Raw genomic sequence first — 20,635 nt, 5'->3', positions numbered from 1 at the left:
AATGGAGCAAACAGCCGAGTTGGTGACCTTGCTAGCAACTCCAGCGTAAGATGTCCACTCTTGTGAGTCAGAGCAATAAATCCTGTGGACACCTTTTGATTTTACTTGCTTGACATCCTGCTGTTGTCAACCCAGTCTGTTCTAATTTTTGAAGTTGCAGGAAATAATTCATACCACTTAAATAATTCCTTTTGTACAAGGTGAACTGCTAGGATAGGTATTACCTAATGTTCTGATGTTTTGTTGGAAATAGCTTTTGCCTATGTAAGTAATTTCTTATTCTTTGAGAGTTAATGAGAAAGAAGCATATTTGTTATCCTTCAGAGTAGCATAGTTCTTGTATGCCAAACTCCTCCTGGGTTTGGTTTAGGAGAAACAATAACTTTTTGGAGGAAGAGACAAGAATTAAGTTTCTAGACACTCTATGTTACCTCAATATTATCTCTGCTATTTCTCCTCCTGTTCTGGAGGAGTAATTCCTTCCCTCCCGTTTGTACTTTTGCCAAAAGGTGTCAAAACTGCTTAAAAAAAAAAAAAAAAAAAAAAAAAAGGCTTAAAAAAAGCTTGAATTTGATTAATATAGAGAAACAAGACTTTGCCTGACTGATAATAAAACTGATAAATGACATTTGAATTACTTGTAGCAGTAATTTATTACATAAAATATCTTTTATTTGACATGCGATTAGTTGCTGGAAGCATCACTCAATCTGACTAGTTTAAACACGCTCTAAAATGAACCCCCAGTAAAAAACCAGGGCTGTCTGCTGTTGGCGTTATGAAATATACTAATCCAGCAGTGAGGACAAAAATCTGACTTTAAATATTTAAATGATTAATTGGGTTTGTATTTTTTTTTACCTTTCTAACCCCTGTAATTACAAGCAAACTCAGAGGAGTTTCTGAGCTAGGTGTGCAAAGCTGCATGCTTATCATCCAGGTATTGTCTGGGTCCTTCCCCATGGGATTTATGGCAGAGAACCATAAATGGGGTTTTGTGCAGATTTTACACCTGCTTAAAAATCAGCTCCAGTGACTGATTTTTTTGCCATTTGGATGTTCTTGTCCCACCTCTGTGTCTTCACTGTGTGGGAGGCTGTAGAATACATACTATTTTCTCTTACAATTAAAAATGGTAACTAGAATTCAAATTCTTTTTCCCCAAGTCATTTCCATGGGTTCACTGTTTGCTCTTAGAAAATCACCTCTTCCAGCCTCAGTTTCTGCAGTTTAAATTTGGATACTAGTGAGGTTGACCTTATTTGGATGCAGAAGACCTAATTAATTGATGTCAGGAAAGTTAATTCTGAGATGAATGGGGATCTTAAAAATTGTAAGTGTTTACTCTGGCAGTGCAATTTACAGTTGCTGCTGTGAAAATTAAACATACTTACAGAAAACACAGATTTACAGCAGGAGAAAGTGTCTGTGTCCCTTCTGTTTGCCTTGTGAGGGTCTCGTAGGTAGAATGGTTTGTTATTTCCCCAGTGCCTACACTGAAGCATAACTGGGATATTAGTACTTTTTCACTTTCTCTGAATTTTATTCCAGTTCTACAAGTGGGGAAATTGAGGATATGCAAAGAAGTTGGTGTGAGCACTGAGATTACAATTGAGAAACTTCAAACCCTCTCTCTACCCCACGTTTTGGAATAGAGTATTGCAGAGAAAAAGAAAGATTGCATGTGGATTTTAGGCAGAGCTGTGACATTCTTTGTAACATTGTAAAGTTGATGTGGTCACTGCAGAGACTTTACTGCGTCCCTCACTCACTTTTCCTCTCCACCTCCCTCGCTTTTTTTTGCCACAAGACAGAATTATTTCACACATCTCTAAAACGAGTAAAATGGCATTTCAGCTTCTTGTCTTTATAGACTCTCTGAACTTTTGGAAAGATCATTCTGGTCCCTTTTCATTAATAATGAAAACCAGGGGGCAATAAAATGTTCTTAGCTCAAGCATTACAGGAACGGAGAGAGAGATGAGTGAGGTGAAGGGGCAAAGCGGACAGGGTCCTACAGGTGTCTGTCCTTTCTACTCAGAGGTCACTGCAGCTGGGAGGTAGTTAGGGACAGCCAGTCAAGGACTGCCATGGACAGGGCACAGTTGGACCCACAGGCCCTCTGAGATTAATTAACCCTTTCCAATAGACAGTTCAGCCTGGCACAAGTTGTGTTGTCACAGAAGGATATTTTTAGTCAGAAGTTCAGGGCAGAGAACTGGGCAACCAAGAGACTTCAGGTACCAGAAATGACAGTGGGAGCAGAGTAAAGATGAGAAAGTGGGATGGATGAGTGGGGTTTGCAGCAAGATTAGCCAGAGATCATTTTAAATCCTGACATGTACACAGCCAGTTACTGCAGCTTAGCTGATGTGTGTTAACTCATTAAGTTAAAAAGTTATGATAATTTGATCATGTGCCTAAGCTCCAAAACTGCAACTGCAGCAACCCAAAATACTGCTGGTGACACTGTTCACCAATTCTGACAGTGATACTTCAATTTGCAAAGATTTCTAGCCAGTGGATAATTTGAGGAGCTGTGTCCTAAAATGTAGCAAGAAGCTATGAGTACTGGTATTTGAGAGTCAGCGCCTGTCTGTAGAGCCTGAGGGCTGGGATGAGGAGTAACTCTTGCAATGAAATGCCTGTGGAAGATCTCAGCAATGGGAAAAATGGCAATAGGTGAGCAAAGTAGAAAGGAGATAAGCTTCCAGCCCTTTCAGCCAGTTAAGTCTCCCTTTGAAAGCCTAAACTGATACTGTGGAGAACAGAATGCATTTCTGAGACATTGTAGCTCACATGTAGATTTGGATCTGTCTGTTTGGATACTGTACACCGGCCTCCACCTCATCATTTCTGCCCACATCCTGCCATTGAACTTTAGGAAAGATCACTCAGCATCCTCTTTATTATTAAAGAAAACTGGGGGCAGTACAAGATTTGTTAAGGGAACTGCGAGGGAGGTGAAGGATAAAGCTGGTGGAAAACTACAGGTGTCTTCTGATTCTGCTTGAAGGAGCAGAGCATACCATATCTTTGCTTTGCTCTGTGGAGCCTGTAAGCTTCTGTGCAGAATTGTGTGTTAAATATCTCAAGCTATTATCTACGTCTTTACCTCTCTCTGTAGATATTTAATTGCATATTTTCTCTGCTGTTTATGTGTGCTTTGGTCCCTATTCGTAATTCAGGCTTGGAAGACACTGGATCCTTCCTTATTGAAATGGTCTGTAATTGCTGACACAGTGTTCATAAACCCATTTATTGCCTTGATTTATATTCTTTCTCAAAACACTTCCTTCTTTCTTTTTTTCTCCCCTCTTCTGGGTCTCTGGCTCCATCTCCATCTTCAAAAATTATGATAGTGAAGAACAATTGGTATTCAAGTAGTGAGTTAACCTCAGCTAGCACTGACACCACCAGTTATCTGGGCGAAGTGCAGTAGGGTTCAGAGTGCCTTCTGCAAGGAAAGGGTAGGGCAAAACAGCTTGATGGAACTTTTTAAATTGCTGCTGTGATTTCTCTCCCTTTGACACCCTATGCAAGGCCAGTGTCAATGCTCGAGGTCTGGACAGATATTTCAGTGTCCCAGGGCCAAAAGCCTGCACAATGCACCTGAGGAACTACCAACATCCTAATGCCCCCCCCGCTCAGTAAATCTGTGCCTGCTAGAAACAGCAAAACCAGCATTATTCATTGCTCTTTTCTCTGATAAAACGGCTGTATGAAAATGTTGTCACTTGCAGTTCTGACTATGATTATTTCTTGATTTTGGCTTTTAGGTCCACCTGGCTCCAGATGGCGAGATTATGGGGCTTTGGCTATCATAATGGCAGGAATTGCCTTTGGATTCCACCAGCTCTACAAGGTAATAGCTCCCTCTCTACTCTCACACTGTACTCTGAGAGAGCAATGTTAGCACACTGCTTGTGTCCAAATGATCATGTTGGTTCCAAGTTGGTGAAGCATCTCTGTTCTTACTGACACTGCCATTGGTGTATTTGAGAAGATGCTCTGATGATCCTGCACTACGGGTAGGACAGAAGGTGCTAATTTCCAGGTCTGCTGTGCATTCTGTAGTTCTACTCCAGTGTGCTTAGAACAAGGTAGAGCAAGCGTGTGTCTGCTTGTGTATTGGAGAGGCAGCAGCCCCTTCTTATTTCTTGTGAAGTGTTTCTCCAATTTAACATATTCTTTCACTCTGGATTTGCTTTCCAGCAATGTGGTAAGTGACATTAGATAATTTCTTTGGTAAGCAATTATATTCTGGGGCTACATAGAAAGACATAAGTGGTTCAGGTCAACACAGCAGAGTATAAAGTGCTTTGGTCCAGCAGAAGGTATGTTTTACTTTTGAAGAAGAGACAGAGATGATGACTTATTGAGAGGTTGATGGTTTTCACATTTGTTTGTTCTTTATTAACTATTACTGCCTTGTTTAGTAAAATCTATTTTACAAATAAAAGGGTCGACCTTCTAGTTTAAAACTACTTTTTTTATCCTGTCTTATCATTAATTTTCTGGATCTCAGGCTAAGAGAGACCATATTAAGCAACATGTTCCATCTACGCAAATAAAGTTACATGATTCAAGAGAATGGCTTTTTATTGAGATACATTGTCCCTGTGTTTTTATATTAAAGTAGTGATGCCAACCTTACTGATCTTTTCATTCTTGCAAAGCATGGTGGGGCTGGTAAGTGTCCAGAGAGATGTTAGGACAACAGCTGCTGGGCCTTTCACACCTGAACACATTGCTGTTATTAGATAACACATATCTAACACATGTTGATGATTTATAGAATTTTTTTGGCATAATGTCATTGATGCTGTTAATATGTCCTACTGTTGTATTATTTGTTTATGGATCTTGCTCTGCTGTCTATCCAAACCTCATAAGACATACTGTGTGCCTAGCAGAGACCTATATTCTGTTATAGAAGTCTTTGGAGATTGATAAAATTTCTCTGCCCATCATGGGATTTTGAGGGAGTTTGCAAATAGTGATTTTTATATGAAAGATAGGATGCTAGGATAAAATATAGTTGTCCATATGTGTTCTGTGAAGATGAAGAGAGACTGTTCATGATAGTCATCAAAAGCTATTTGCTTTTCAGAATGTCTGAGTGTAAACATGTACACGTACATGTTTTTGAGGGTAAGAGCTGTGTACAGCAACACTGAAATCTTAAACCAGTGCTATGAAGTGTAAAAGAAGGCTTTCTCCTCTTCTTCCTACTTCTGCATTTCTTACCTTGTGGATGTAGCTCAAATGTTGTGACACATCAGTGTGTACATACTCCAGAGCGTAAGATCTGAAATTGTACTCTATATATGATGGATGTTTCTCTGGACTGAGAACTGTTCCAGGAAACCTTAAATGGAGTTAGGAACTGTTTTTTAGCACCCCCAAAAATGTAACCACAGAACACATCTTCTATTCTGCACCTACTGTAGAGGGAATTGCTTTTCTCAGCCACATGAGTTGATGAATGATCACTGGCTTTGTGATAAAGGCTGAGATTTGGATGGTGGGCTTTGTGGATGCTTCAGGTAGATTAAAAAGAGCACTTTGCCTACCCCAATTTCCTAAAAAACTTTCCATACTCCATGCAGAAATACCTGCTTCCTCTCATCATGGGAGGCAAAGAAGACAGGAAACAACTTCAGAGGATTGAGTCAAGCATTTCTGAGATGAGTGGCAGTGTGACACAGACAGGTAAAGATTAATGACTCCATCAATTCACCCCTCAAAGCCTTTCTCCCTGGATCTTCCATTCTGCCAAGACCCCCACCCTTTTCTTTCCCTCCGTCTCCACTTTATGTGGTGACTTCATTTATCTGCTCTGAGAATCTGTTCACATTTGCAAATGAAGCCGCCGTCATTTCGGTTTAATTTGAAATTGCTTGTTTACTGTCGGCGCGGCCTCAATTAATTATGTTTTTACGGAAAGGCTCCCAACCTCAGAATATTAATAAGGGGAATAAAATGACAGCCTTTCGGAGGGCTGTAAAGTTCATTTTTAATTTCTGCTTCTCTGATGTTTTCAGGGTCTTTTTTTTTTGGTGTTTTCCCCCCACCTTCCATCTGAAAATCCGAGGAAGGGTCAGGAGAGTCTGTAATTACTGTGCCTCCCTGACCTTAGCCACCTTCTCTGTTATTGACTCTATAGGGTGTCTATTCATTACCCGATGCCCTAATGATGGTCTGGATTAGCTGTTACCTGTCACACCAATAGAGTTTTTAATTTTGCTTTATTTTATCAGCTTGTTTACTGCCTGGAAGCTTTGGATAAAGTACCAAAGTAGAAAAAGTTCTCCTACAGCTGGAGTTGGAGTCCAGCAGAAGTTCTTCAGTGTCTCCTGGGGTGTAGGAGGGAAATACAGGGTGTTTTCCTGAAATAAAAGGGGAAAAGCACAAAGTGTATTCAGTTGGTGGGATGGAAGAAGTATGGTTTTCAGCAGTTGAGAGTGGAGAGGATGCTGATTACACTTTTTAGTGGCAGGTGAGAATAGCATCTTTCATTTCTCATGATACCCTAAGGTCAATCCTGAGAACAGCCTCTTCCCGGATTGGAGCTAGCCCCAGTGTTTGCCTGTGTGAGACCCAAGATAGATAAATGATACAAACATTGTATAAGTTCAGGGAGATGTACAAATCATAAACCAATATAATTAGAAGGGAGAGGTTTTGGACGGATATACTGTGGGCTATAGACATCTATACAATGGAAAGATAAACTAGAAATACTGGAGGTTAGATGCAGTGCAGGTAGATTACCCATAGTGCAGATAAATCATATGGATTAAAGTGAGCAGGCGGGCGTAGATAAATTAAATATAGTAGGAATAGAGGCATCTTTGTAGCTAGACAGCAGGAAGGACATGTGAGAGTGCGTATATGGGCACGTATCTCAATTTAACACTCTCCTGCTTTTTCACTCACAGTGACTCAGTTACAGACAACTTTAGCAGCTGTCCAGGAACTGCTAATCCAGCAACAACAGAAAATCCAGGAGCTCACCCAAGAACTGGCAGCTTCTAAGGTATCCACTTCCAGCTCTTCACCTTTAGAACATCACCATCTTCTTTGGAACATGCATGGCTTCTTTTGTGGGCACATTGAAAGCACCTTACTAGGTTCACAATCCAGCCTTCAACTCTGTCATATCCCCAGCGAGTTTCTCTGCATCTGACTTCTCCATAGGCTGTCAGTTTAAAGCACTGGATATTAACTGGGTACTCAGTGAAATACATCGTAACTTCTGAGAGGGCTTTGCTATATAGCTCTGTATGCAGCTTGTTATCTGAGGCCTCAGACCTGTTCTCGGCTTTATATCTTCTGCATTGCATTTGAGATGAAATAATTGTGCTGTTAGTCCACTGACCAAAAGGGGTAAAGTTGTACAGAGGTTTTATTTGTGTATAATATGCAATTTTACATATTTATATTTCTCCTGTACCCTTGTACATTGTCAAAATAATCACTTAGTCCTGTTCAGCCAAGCACACTCTTGAAGTACTACATTTAAGTCACTTGTTACGATCCAGGCCAGGTAATGGCTGAACATTCTTACTATTTGGTTTCTTGTTTCAGTGATTTTGGTCATCTTAGTGTAGCAGGTGGCCCCATCACAACCACATTAGTCACGCACAGTCCCTTTGACTACTGACTTGACCCTTGCAATAAAACCATCAGTTCTGACTAGTTTGTGTTTGTACATGTGTAACTACAAGTAACCACTTTTAACCAAAATTTCCTTGCTTTCTGACAATGAGAATTAGTGCTTTTCATCTCCTAAGTACTTTGCAGCCATTGGCCTAAGCATTCTATCAGCCAGAAGTGTTGGTTACCTGTGAGGTGGGGTGGATTTGAACCAGTGACACAGAGTTGAAGTCTTCCTTTCTTTCACAAACGTGATTATTCAGGGCCCAGTCATCTTGCAGTATTCTTTGTACAGAGATTTTGCTTTTTACTATGAAATCCCTTGGACAATGCTTACAGTCTTTTACCTATAGCATTAACAGTTGTCTTCTCCCCTTACCTATACTTTAATCTCGTACAAACCCTTTGATGCTGTGTAACTGGTGGGCCACAGCTGACTATGTGGTGTGCACACTGTACAGTAGGAATCCCTCAGTGGCACAGCTGTAAACCCAACCATGAAAGCCAGTTTATGGTCACAACACTCTACTTCAATTTTCCTTGGGAACTGTGGCCTGTCAGTGGCCTGGAGCCAGTCCGGAAATTGGAAAACTGTTTTCAGGTCTTAAGTGTTAAGATTAAGACCACATGTTGAGCTTTAAGAAGGAAAAAGGGCATAAGAGTCTTGGTGGTTTAGAGAGTCTTGAAGAAGTTTTTCCTCCCCCCTCTCTACCCCCTGCACTGAAATGGTAGCACACATTGTTATGATATCTAAACCTCATGTGTACAAAGAAAAACTTGGGCAACCCCACAAACCAAAGAATAAAAGCTGTGTTTTCTCAGCTGTAATGTAAGTTTTTATATCTGCTCTTCAAACTCCTACTGGCATGCTGTAAAAAATTAAAAAGAGGGACTTTAAGTAATTAAAAAACCTACATAAAAATTCAAGGGTTGAATTTTCTACAACTGTTTTTTAAAGAGACTGGCTAAAAAGCCCCAGATGTCAGATTTTATTTCTAAATCCTAGGCATCTGGCACCATATGTGTTTTGGAAATTTGAGTCCTTTTCAGGCCAGTGAGTGGAAATCACTCCCTTGTTAATGTGCTGCTGTAGCTTTCAAGGTCTTGGAAAGCCAGAACAGTGGCTCCTGGATTCTTGCTGTCTGAGGGCTGGGAGTGTGAATCCCAGGGGAACGCATCTGTGTATATCACAGCTACTCCAGACTCAGCCTCTCCCAGCTCACTGGGTTCACAGCCCAGAAGTCACTGGGAGGAGTGCTGGCTGTGAAGGTGTTCAGGGTTACTCAGCACTAGCTAAAGCCTATTTAAAGAATAAGTAGGAACTGCTGAGGAGGAGTTTTTTGTTATTCCCATCCTGGCTTCCTTTGTCAGGGGATTTATTAGGAGTATCTCTGGAGTCATGCTCACAAATGGGTTCATTCCTAATGGCTTTCAGCAGAAATTACTATGGGAAATGCTAGACATGAGTGTTCTTTGGTCCCATACTCAGCCCATTGCTACAGGAGTTGTTAGAGTGATAGGATGGGGTAACCATAAGCCATGATCTGTCTTTCAGAATGTTCCTCCCATTTCTCAAGTTCCCAAAAGAGTTAAAAGAAAGATTGCCAAAGATCTGCAGCATGTTCTCCTCCGTTGTCACCTTACTCTAATTTCTGCTTGATATCCCATAGCAATTCTGATGCAGTGCTAACGGCAGCTGTATCAGGCTTCCATGAGTTACTTATCATCTTTCCCCACCAAATTGCATTCATTGCCTTGAAATATGCAAGAGACAGTGCCTAGTCCAGCTGCTTCCTGGAGATACAATCTGGTAACTCAAGCATAGGTCTAATTCTTCAGATCTAGTAGGGAAAATTTTTGCAAATTTCAAACATCGATTTATCAGCCCACCTCTAAACACCACAGAGTGCAGATAATTGATTCTTTATTTCATGATTTAGGAGAAATGAACAAGGGGTTTTAAAATATACTTGAATCTGTTGCCTCAGCTAAGTGCAGTCACAAGAAAGAGTAAAGGACCCGATGCAGTGCAACTCCCACTGCTGTTCAGGATCCTAGTTGTAGTTCTTCTCTAGAAATCATTCATTAGGTCAGTGTCAAATGATTTAGTTTACCTCTTCGTGTATTGTTCGCTGTCTGATATGTTGGTGGAAAACAACCTATGTAGATCAAGTGTTGTCTGAGTTCTCACAAATGCTGGTCTCCTAATCGAAAAAGAAAGGTCCCCCTGAGGTGCTTCAAGCAGTGGTTGTGCATGGTATGTTGGAGACAAGATTAATTAGTGCCCCAAATGGAAAGCAAATATTTGAATAGTCTTAGCATCTTCAGACTATTATTATTTCTGATCAGCGTGGGGACACATTCAGGTCCTTCTTTATGGTGGAAGTTGTTTTGCTCATATCTGAGAGATTTTAAATGATAGTGCTTATGTATGTTATTCCCAGGGCTCAATATTCTCAGATGGGAGGAGGATAACACAGAAAAAAGTGACATTTGTAAAGTATGTCCCAGTTCATACTTTGACCTCTATGTCTTCTTTTTCATGTTCTAGGCCACAACTTCCACCAACTGGATTCTGGAATCGCAGAATATTAATGAATTGAAATCTGAGATCTACTCGTTAAAAGGACTCCTCCTGAACCGGTATGGATGGAATACGTGAGCAGATTATTGTGTGGGGAAAGGGTTGCTTTCTGGGATTCTTTCAGTCATGGAGAGGAAAAACATTTCCAACAGGAACTAGCTCTATATCCTGTTATTGCTATTTTAATAATACCACTTTGCACTCCACTATCACTTTCTATTTGCAGGTCTCAAAATGCTTTTCAAACTTGCCTTAAATCACAGAGCGCTTTGGGTAATTCGTAAGATTTTTCCTTTTTGTTTACGATGGAGGAATTCTCTGCCATTCACCAGTCAGGGTGCCTCTTACCTAGTTTGAGATGTTGACTGCATCTGCACCTGCGTTCTGTTACAGAGAGAGTCACTTCTGCATACAATTCAGCTGACCTGTTCATGGTTAGGTCATAACCAGAATGAAAAGAATCACACTTCAGCAGAGCCTGTTTCTCTCTATTAGCTAGCTCAGGTATAGACATCTCATAATGTAGTAGACGTCTGAAATGAGGTGATATAAGTCCCAGCCTGTCATTTAAGTTCCAGTCACAAGAACAGGGATCAGATCTCAGTTCTTGAGGAAACTCTTTTTTTCCCCAAGTACATAAGAGTTTATCCAGCTTTTTAGCTGTTGCTCCTTTCACTCTGATATGACTCCTTTGCCTCCTTCTACATGTACCTAAGTCTTCTCAAGTCATCTGTTTCCTAAGAGATGCACTTCAGAGATCAGTCTAAGATTAGACTAGACGTGTTCTGGATCTCAGCAGGTGGGCTTTTCAGAAGTCTGAAAGGTGTAGGCTTTAATGTCCTTTTAAATTCTCGCTACACCTCCCATTCCTCCCAGGAGTCACAGTAGAAAGCTTTGGAGGATTGAGGACACACATTAAGTTACTGTCTGTTAAGCTGGGTCATACTAGCATCACTGCTGGGGAGAGAGCACTAGGTAATGACAACTCTTTGGCAATGGGAAAATTGCAGCTGGGGGAATAAGTGCTTTCTGGAAAAAATAAAACTTTTGGGAGGGTTGTTTTTTAACAAAATGGCAAATGTTTCTGCAGTGAGGAGGCAGCAGCAACACCAGAGCCAAGAAAGTCTCCAGACTGAATTTGTTGATTGCTTTTATGATACTGGTTGAATAATGCAGACATTAGCTTATTGCACTCACAGGAGTTGAAGGTTAGATCAGCAGAGTTATTCCATGGCTGGTGGTGACAGCAGGAAGAGCGAGGTGAGAGCAACTACTGTTCCTAGTTCAGTCTAAGAAAATGTAATCTGCTGTGTTTGAGCACTCACTGTAGGAGAGCAGCCAGCTTTCATCTGCTCTGGTCTTGTCCTTGGCACTAGCCAGTTCACCTGAGGGGCATGAGAACTCCCTGCCACACAGCATCCTCTTCAGAGCTTGACCTGATACCTCTTCATACTCTTAATTTTCACACACACAAGCAAGGATGCCTGGGGAGTACTAGATCAGACATGCTTTCTTGCTTTGCTCTTCATGATGGATGACTTTCTGAGGGCACCAGTGTTCCCCATTGCACTTAGATTTGTCCTGTTTGGTACTTGTATTCTCCTGTTAGGGCTGGGCATTAGCCTGCCTCCATCAAATCCTTAAAGCCCACCTGGAAAGGACTCGAGGACAGAGCAGCCAGCTTTCTCAGCTGGTGCAAGCTAGTGTGACTCTATTCAAGTCAGAGAAGCTGAACCAGTTTGTGGCAGCCAGGACCTGGCCCAAACATGTAAAGTGCATGCTGGCACTAGGAGATAGGCTCTGGATTGTAATGAGCCAGCATGCAATGACTGTGTATCACAGTGGAGGCGAGAGCCAGGTGGTGAAACTTCTTGGCTCGGGCACAAGGACCTCGTGTGTCTGACTTCTTGCTTCACTGGGAATTTTCTTTACCAATTAATTAGTGATTGTTTTATAAAGGGACACTCATGTCTTTCCACAGACAGCATTCCTGAGTGCTAGCTTACTCTGTGAAATTGGCCAAACCAGATCTTTTTAGTGCTTCAGATTGCCCAGCTGTGCTATTTTCCTTGTGTGCAGGCTCAGTTACTGGGTGCCTGTAAAGCACTTTGAGATTCTGGCTGAAGAAGTGAAGTGGCCTTGGTTTTGTTCATTTAAGACAACAGAAACTTGCAGTTTCAGTCCTGCTTTACATGACTTCCCTGGTGCAAATACCATTCTCTCTAATGATTACCCCTCAGTGTTTTTAATAAAAGCCCCTTTCTCTCCTTTTCTTCCCCTCCCCCAAGGAGGCAGTTCCCTCCCTCCCCTTCGGCACCTAAGATCCCATCATGGCAGATCCCAGTGAAGCCAAGCTCACCCTCCAACCCTGTTGTTGCCAACCATAATAGCAGCAGTGACATCTCACCTGTCAGCAACGAGTCTACCACCTCATCACCAGTCAAGGAGAACCACAGCCCTGAGGGTTCGAAGGTCAGCTGTCATCTGCTGAGCACAGAGGAAGGCAACAAGGCAGTGATTGACGTCAAGACCCAAGTGCGGATGGAGGTGCAGGGTGAGGAAGAGAAACGGGAAAACAAAAGGAATGAAGAGGAGGAAGAGGATGATGAGGATGATGATGTTAGCCATGTGGATGAGGAGGAATGTCTGGGTGTCCAGACTGAGGACCGGCGAGGAGGGGATGGTCAAATTAATGAGCAAGTGGAAAAGCTACGAAGACCTGAGGGGGCCAGCAACGAGAATGAGATTGACTAAGTCGCCCTGGCTTCTGCTGCTGCTGCTGTACATCTTCCCTAGCCTCCTGCACTGTCCCGGTGCCTCTCCCATTTTGTGGAGAGAAGTGCCACCATCCCCTCCAGTGATTCTCCCATGATTGACCTTGAGTAGGGTCATGATTGCCCAGTGAGCAAGGTGGGCCCTGTTTCACCACAGGGCATTGCAGTGGCTTCTTGTTCCCTCCCAGACTCACCTTCTCCCCATGAGCTGGAATCACTGCCTAGGCTGGAAGACCAATCGCCTTACCATGCACCACAGCTACAGAAAAAGTCCTCTAACAAAAACATCTCTCCTGAAACAGTCAGCCTCTTTGCTGCATCCTAGAGTCCTTCTATCCAATTTCAGAAACCAATCTGTCCCAGGTTCTTTGATTCACAAGCCTTTAGTCCCAGTATAATGCCCAAACCAGTTTTCTGTTTCCCAAAATAACCCTGTTTTATTTCTCAAACTACTTGATATTCTGTTGCCAAAAAAACAATGTTTTAACCCTGAATTCCTCACCAGATCTCAGTCTTGGCTCTTCCAAGTTTTGTGTCAAGTCTGAAATTGCTGAAACTACCTAGCATCTAAAAACACTAAATTTCTGTGGGGTCCAAAGAAAACTATTTCCACCCCACGTGCTTACACTCATCAGAGTGGCCTCTTGCTAGGGACCAAGTCCAGGTTTCATGGCCACTGTAAAATCCATGAGAACAGATGGCTTTGTAACCACTTTCCAGTAAAAGAAGGCTTTAAAAGAAGTTGACCCCACTTATCCCAATTATTACCCTTCCTCCTCCAAAGACAAGGAGCTCACATCAGGTTTTGACATCTTACATTTTTGTTTATAGCTGCCCTGAATGAATGTATGAATGAGGTAATATCAGATGCTGAAATAGTTGGTTAATTCTGAATCTTTGCAATGGTTCTTTCTCCTCCCTAAATGAGGAGAAAACCCATCTTAAATGATCAGTTGAGACCTGTACCTACCCAGTGACAGGCACCTGCTTCAGCACAGCAGTCTTTACAGAAGAGAGAACAGTTCCAGCTCTGAGGTACACCACTGGCCCTTCTTGCCCAGTCCAGCCCTTTTTTTACCCCATTGGGGCTATACACAAATTAAAACAGTGAATTTTGAAACCTCTCATTTGCAGCATTGTGTTCTCAGCTGGTAAAATGGTGGTGTCCAATTATATTATTCACTGCATCAGAGCCTCTTAGCAGAGCAATTCTTGTAACAACTGAATCTCACTGTCCTCACCAAGCAAGTGTGCTCGTCTGTGTGATCATGTATAGATTTCAAATATAAAATACGATTGTATATAATTGTAATAAATATGAGTTACCACTATTTAACATCAGGCTGTTATTGGATTACTGTGGCTCTTATTTTGGGGGAGAAATATGCATGCAGGGTGGTAAAGGGAGGGAAAAGGGACTATTACAGAAATTCAGGCCTTATAAAATGTTTTCTGAAGGACATTTATGGTTGATTTTTCTGACTGCTCCAATACTAGGTTATATCAGCAGGAGGTGGTGTAGAGAATGGTGTAAGTGCAATATAAGGTACAATATAAATAGCTCCAACAACACTAATGCTGGGTTGCCTCCGACGTTGCAGAGGGTGAGATGGACGCATCATCTGGTGAGTACATTGCAGCGATTCTGGTTCCTTTCCTCCCAGCAGGAGGCTCTGCAGGGTGCAGAATGCAGCACCCAGCTCCTTTCCACCCCCGGCAGCAGGAGGTGCTGAAGGGAGCATGTGAGATATCCCACGCCCCCTTCATCTTATCTCCCAGCAGGGAATGCTGTGCCATGTCCCATGACTGGTCTAACCCTGCTGCATCAGTACAGAAGCCATTGAAAGAAATGGCGTACAGCAAGTAATCCGTAGCTTCTGCAGTCCCATCTTTGTTCAACTGAAGTATTTGGCTCCCTTATTAAAAATGAGGGATTTACTTGATTCCTGAGTATTTGGGTGTCTGGTACACAGTGACATTTTCCTGCTCAGAGGGAACGAAAGGGACCTTCATATTACTGTATTTAGACCTGCTGCTGAATGTGATGATTTCTCATTCCTTAAATGGACGAATATCTTCCCCAGGAGTGAGTGAGTGTGTGTGTCTCTCCCCCTCTCCCTCTCAGTCTCTCTCTCTCTCTACTGTTTAACGTTCACAAAGAACGTCACGTTTAGCTAAAACAGGGCAAATTTGAAAGTGTTTAAAAGGAAAGGGTTTTCTTAAGGGATGGCACTTTTCTTTTCTCCAAGCCAAGAATCCTTGTGAAAAGAAAACACGACTGAACGCAGGGATGTGATGAAAAAGTATTGTCCTGCCTGTGTACATTTTATATACATAGAAGGTTTTGAAAATAGAAAGTGCCTGGACAACAGCAGTTGGTGAAATGTGGAAAATATGTTGCTGAGGTATGTGCCTTGCAGAGTGACTTACGAGGTTTACAGTACAAGCATCCCTGCGGGTTCATTTTTCCCCCCTTTTCCTCCATGTGGCCACTGTTCAATTCATTTACCTCAGGATTTCTGGTACAAAGTAAAAGGCAGTTTTCTTCAACTGCCTTTTTTCCTTCCTTTGTTTTTGCTTCTTAGAACCTTTACCAATTCAATAGGTCACAGTTTTTCCTTTCCCCAGTGTCTTGGATGAATCCCAGAAAACTCCATCATAGCTGTTGTTGCTCAAAAAAAATCTAACTCTGGGCCTCTGGCTGCTGATGGGTTGTTTGTGTACTTTGTTGAAGAGACTCAACCCACCAGCAGAGAATTTGGAAGAAGCCAGACCTTCTTACCAGCAGGTATTGTCATGAATCACGAGTTTTATTCCTCTGCCTTGTGTTCCTTGTCTTTCCAGTGTAGCAACAGTTGTAGGGCAAGTGTTTTGGTCCTTATGAACTGCGTAGTCTGACTGATAACTTGTACTTTTTTCTTTTTTTTTTCCTTTTTTTTTTTTTTTTTTTTGCTAGAAACAAATTTCTTAGATCAGGATCAGCTTCCCTGTGAAATGTTTAGCCCACTGGAAGCAATGAGAATGGCATCATATTAGCTGCAAGATGACCAGGTAGTGAACATTTTCTCTGCAGAACAAGAAAAACAGCAGCAGCAGTTACCCACCATCTGGCTTATTCAAGTACTCTATTTTACTGTGTAAATCAGCCTTTGTTTTGACACAGAAAGAAGAATAACAACACCCTGGTTGGTGAGTTCAGGGGGTTCATAACAGTTTCTATAGGTCTTTGATAGCGTATAGAAAGCAGGTGAAGGGAGCTTCCTCTGAGCAGTGTCATTTGAGCACGTTTCAGTGAAACCCGATGAGCCTTTGCCCTCTCTCCTAGAGGAAACAGTACCAGGCTGGTGCTTTCCAGTAATTTGAGGATATGAAAGCTCCCTTTTCAATAGCTGCAAGAGAAATGTGGGGAACTCAAAAAATGTGACAAAGTGGGAAAGGGTTAAGAGAGTTGTCTCTGATCATCTTTGTCCAACCTTCCTCACCCCCAGATGTGACAAGTCCTATGTGCATCTCCATCAGAGGCAGGAAGAATTTTTTTTTTTAATTGCCTTCTGTGTGTTGGGGGTGTACCCTAACAGTGTTTGGGACTGGAAGGAAGGGGATGGACCGTAGGATCCCTTGCGATCTTACTGCTTTGCTGCATGATGCTTTGCAAAGTATTTTACTTCTAAGTGTGCCTCAGTTTCCACAAGTGATGGTAAGAAACACTGGCTGGTAGATTCAGAAATGTAACGAAGACAAGTTGATGAGAAAACCAACTTTGGGAAGCAGGTTTCGTGCTAGGTCCTGCAGCTCACACCAAGACCTCAACCCCCATGAACTGCTGTGCTGGAGCGAGAGCCCCAGCCCCCGTGCTGGCTGTGCCAGGCTGCAGCACACCACCAGCTGTAGCCACTGTCCCCTAACGGCCTGGGCTGCACAGCTGCGTGAGAGGAGCTGGAACAGCCAGCATTGGTCAGTTAGACAGCTTGCCCTGCCTTGGAGGCAGACATTTTAGATCTGGTCTTTGCAACTCAGGTTCTTCTGGCAAGTAAGTGCTTTTTAATAATTACGTTGTCTTGTCATTTTGTCTTCAGTAGATTGGAGGGAACTGGCTGAATTTCCAGGGGCTACCTCACCCTGGTCTGGGGCTTGTTAGAAGGGTTACGAGAAGGTCTGTCCTGATCCATAAGGTGGAAGGAAGCATGGTACATGCTGGGCTGCTGTCTGGGGCAGGGAGGGGGCTGTGGAAAAACCCAGTCTGTGTCTGCCCCGTTGGCTTTCATTTGCAGTGCCTGCTACAGAAATGGAGGTGGCCTTTGCTTCTCCTTTGGTGGGGCAATGTGGTGCTTGGAGAAAACAAAGGCTAGACAGCAGGTCCAGAGTAGCTTTTTGTTGTAGACCTGTTGTGTTAAAGTCAAGGTCTCCATGCTTGACTAGAGCATGGTTGTGGAGCACATAAGTGTTTCCCAAGGGCTTTGCCAACAGGAAGCTTTGGAACGTCCCTTCTGTGTGGTGGTGCTCTAAGTTAAGCACAAATTGTATGTGGTGGTGACCCTGCACACCAAAAACTGGTGTTAAGCTTGAGCTGAGAGTCTTCCAGTCTGGACTGGGCTGGTGGTATGCAAAATGCAAAGCAAGAGAGGGGCTTGGCCTCTAGGGATTGAAAATATAAATAAAGGGATGCTGGGAGGTGAAATATAGGAAATTATTTACCTAAGCACACAGGAGAGAGCGTCCAGCTTTCTTCATTTTCCCTTTTATCATCTTATTCCCAGACTACGCTGTTTCCTCAGGAGTCAGCCTCTGTAGGCACCTTTAGAGCTGTGTCCACCTGTTACGCTGATGAAAGGCGGGCTCATACCACTATGTATGCTCTCAAAAAATGAAATAAAATAATGGAAATGTACCTAAGGTGAATTTTGGGGTATCAGGGAAGATGGAGGCCAGGGCCCAACTCCTCCACTTGCTGTGCAGCAGAAGCTCTGAACTGCACACTTGTAGATTGAGGGGCTGGCATGGTCTCTCCAAGCTCAGGGAAAAAAACAATCCCATCCCCAAAAGGGAGCAAGCACTAACCTAATAAAGGCACCAGCTGGACGAAGGGAAAACCAGCTCTTTGGAAAAAAAAAAAAAAACCCAACCAAAAAAAACCCAACCTCCTTTCATTAGAAAAATAATATATTTCATCCAAATAAGGTAAAAATATTTGAAATGGGGCAGAAGTGAGCACTAGGCAGCATCTGTCAGGCCCTTTCTGAAAAGGGGAAGATTATTAAACTCAATTACAATTTATTTTTGTAAAGTGTCTTTCAGACTAAAAATCTCCCCAAATGCTTTGCAAGGACTGCTCAGGGGTTACTTACAGTATGGAGCATCTTAGAAGAACACCCCTGTTTTCCCACCAAGCCCTTCTTTTCTGCATCTGCTGAAGGATTTAACCCTTCAGGATTTTTTTTTTCTTCTATATTTGCGCAAATAATGAAATGGTTTATAATGTTGGCTGCAAGAACATGCCTGAAGAGGAGTGTGGGGAGATTTGACTTTGTATTTTTTTCTGTTTTAGACAAAATACTTGCTTTTCTTTAGGACTGTGGCTCCTAAGTGAGAAGATGATTGGCTGGTTAGGGCTGATTCAGAGGATCTAGAAGTACACCTGGCTTATTTGTTGCCTATTTTTCTTTTTTGTGTCTGTCACTTTGCCAGCCTGCTTGTCTGTCCCGCGGTCACTGTCCATTGGCGTGTGTTTTGTACAGCATCCCTCTTGTTGGGTTTTCAGCCTTCTCCTGCCTCCTATTGCCTAATGCTCTTTCCTTTTTCTTTCTAACACGTCAGAAACTGACTGCTTCCAACTTTATCCCTCTGCTTCTATAAGCCAGTTCTGAGGTTTTATCTGAGATAGTCACACCTGTTTAAAATTAATTTCTTTAACTGATTCAATTAAACCAGAGCAAATTCTTAGATGGACATTCTTCCATCTCTTTGAACGGATTTGCTTTACTGAAGTGGTTTCAACTGATAACATGCATGCACAAAAGACTGTGTGCTAAATTGCTGCAGCTTTCCTATGTGGATGAACTATTCGGTGCTTCCTGCCCTCTTACAGTATCAACAGTAGATTTCATCCCTGCATGCCCATTTGCCTGCGTACCTGTGTGTTTCTGTGTCTGTGCCTTGCTGTGCAGTAATACCATCGCTTCCACTGCAGCAGCCAGCACTTGGGGTGTGAGATGGATGCTGGGGCTCCCTCTTGCTTCACAGCCTCTTCTGTTCCCCAGAATGACCTAGGTGCAGCCTGATGTTTCAGCTGAAACTGGAACATCAGCTATTGCATCTGTTCTTACCTCCTCTTTTTGCCCAACTCTAAAACCACAGGCAGACTCTGCTGGTTTGTGTGAAATGGAGAAGTGCAGTGAATGCCCCTGGCAGCGAGTATCCCCTCCGCAGTTGTGCAGAGGGGATGTGGAGGGGCTACAGCTGCATCACCTCTGCACAGCTGCTATGTTGCCCACCTGGCTGTGTTACCCACCTGGGTGCAGAGGACAGACAGGTAGAGACGATGCTCCCTCCAGCACAAGCCAGAGCCCTTCCATCTTGTGGGCACAACTGGCTCTAGCTGAGACGTGACTTGTGGGTTAGTGCCTGGTAGCTGAGTGAAGGCGTTTGCTTCCCTGTGAGGGGAACTTGCTTTGGCCACAGATCAAATGGGTTTGTTTGATCCTCTGTAATGTTTTGGACTGTAGAGCTCTGATGTTTAGGCAGAGCTTGGCTGTGGCCTGGGATCACAGGAGGGTCCTAGGGGCTGTCGGTGACAGCAATGGCTGGGGGCAAAGGCTGCTGGTAGCTGGCTTCACAGCGAGAGCACAAGGCAGCACCCTGCCCTGTGGGAAGGGAAGGGGGCAGGGAACGGCTCGGTCTGCCTGTCAGATAAATCTTCGTCTGTTTACTTAAATCCTCAGTGTTTCTTCAGTTGTTTGTTTAAGAGTTTCCCTGCCAAAAAAGAGCAAAAGGAAGGAGGGAAGCTGCCTCTGTTGGCCACCCCTCCTCAGCCAGGATGGGTCTGGGGCACTGCAGGGGCAAGAGCAGGACTAAGGGCCAGAGCACCCTGCTTCCCCTGGGTAGGATGAAGGGATCCATCTCGGGAGGGGCTGTGTTCTACCTCCTGAGCAAACGCTTGGCCCTTGTAGGGGAAGGTGCATGTTAGGGACTGAGCTGAGCCCACTTGTTGCCCCAGGGCTGGCATGAAGAACTTGTCACCCCTTCTAACACCTACTGTACCTACAGATGCTGTTCAGTACCTTTCTCCCCTCTTTGCCCTCAGCCCCTTCAGCAGAGATCATTGCCTCCAGATTTAGGTGTGGTCAGCTTTCAGGTCCTGGTGAAGTTTGCTCAAGACAGCCAAAAAGCAGGGGCTTCCTGCCTCAGTGTTGGATTGCCACGTAACAGCATCTGCAGCATCTTGCCTATCCTTGCCTTTCTATAGATACCCATAAAATATACCAGGTATAGTAAATACCACATACACAGTTCCTTCACATGCTAGTGTCTGCTTGCACTGAAACTGGCGTACTTTCCTTGTCTCCACAGAAGTATTAGGCAAACCTATATATTTTGCTGTAGCTATGCATGTGCAAGT

General features: G+C 43.2%; 1 protein-coding gene across 1 annotated transcript in view; it reads left to right on the top strand.

Moving 5' to 3' along the window:
* The window catches only part of PEX14 (peroxisomal biogenesis factor 14), a gene marked incomplete at its 5' end in the record, with an annotated part of 39,433 nt that extends 25,969 nt beyond the window's left edge, over nt 1-13,464 (top strand). Inside the window, 5 exons of the mRNA XM_010171240.2 lie at nt 3,780-3,865; nt 5,613-5,715; nt 6,945-7,042; nt 10,214-10,305; nt 12,535-13,464. Of these exons, the coding sequence (XP_010169542.1) occupies nt 3,780-3,865; nt 5,613-5,715; nt 6,945-7,042; nt 10,214-10,305; nt 12,535-13,000 (845 nt within the window). The remainder of the gene's footprint in view (nt 1-3,779; nt 3,866-5,612; nt 5,716-6,944; nt 7,043-10,213; nt 10,306-12,534) is intronic.
* Between the last annotated feature and the right edge of the window lie 7,171 nt (nt 13,465-20,635).

Source organism: Antrostomus carolinensis, unplaced genomic scaffold, assembly GCF_000700745.2.
Source record: "Antrostomus carolinensis isolate BGI_N321 unplaced genomic scaffold, ASM70074v2 scaffold16387, whole genome shotgun sequence".
Taxonomy (NCBI): Eukaryota; Metazoa; Chordata; class Aves; order Caprimulgiformes; family Caprimulgidae; genus Antrostomus; species Antrostomus carolinensis.
The sequence above is the reverse complement of the archived record's forward strand: the minus strand, read 5'-3'. Positions and strand labels throughout refer to the sequence as shown.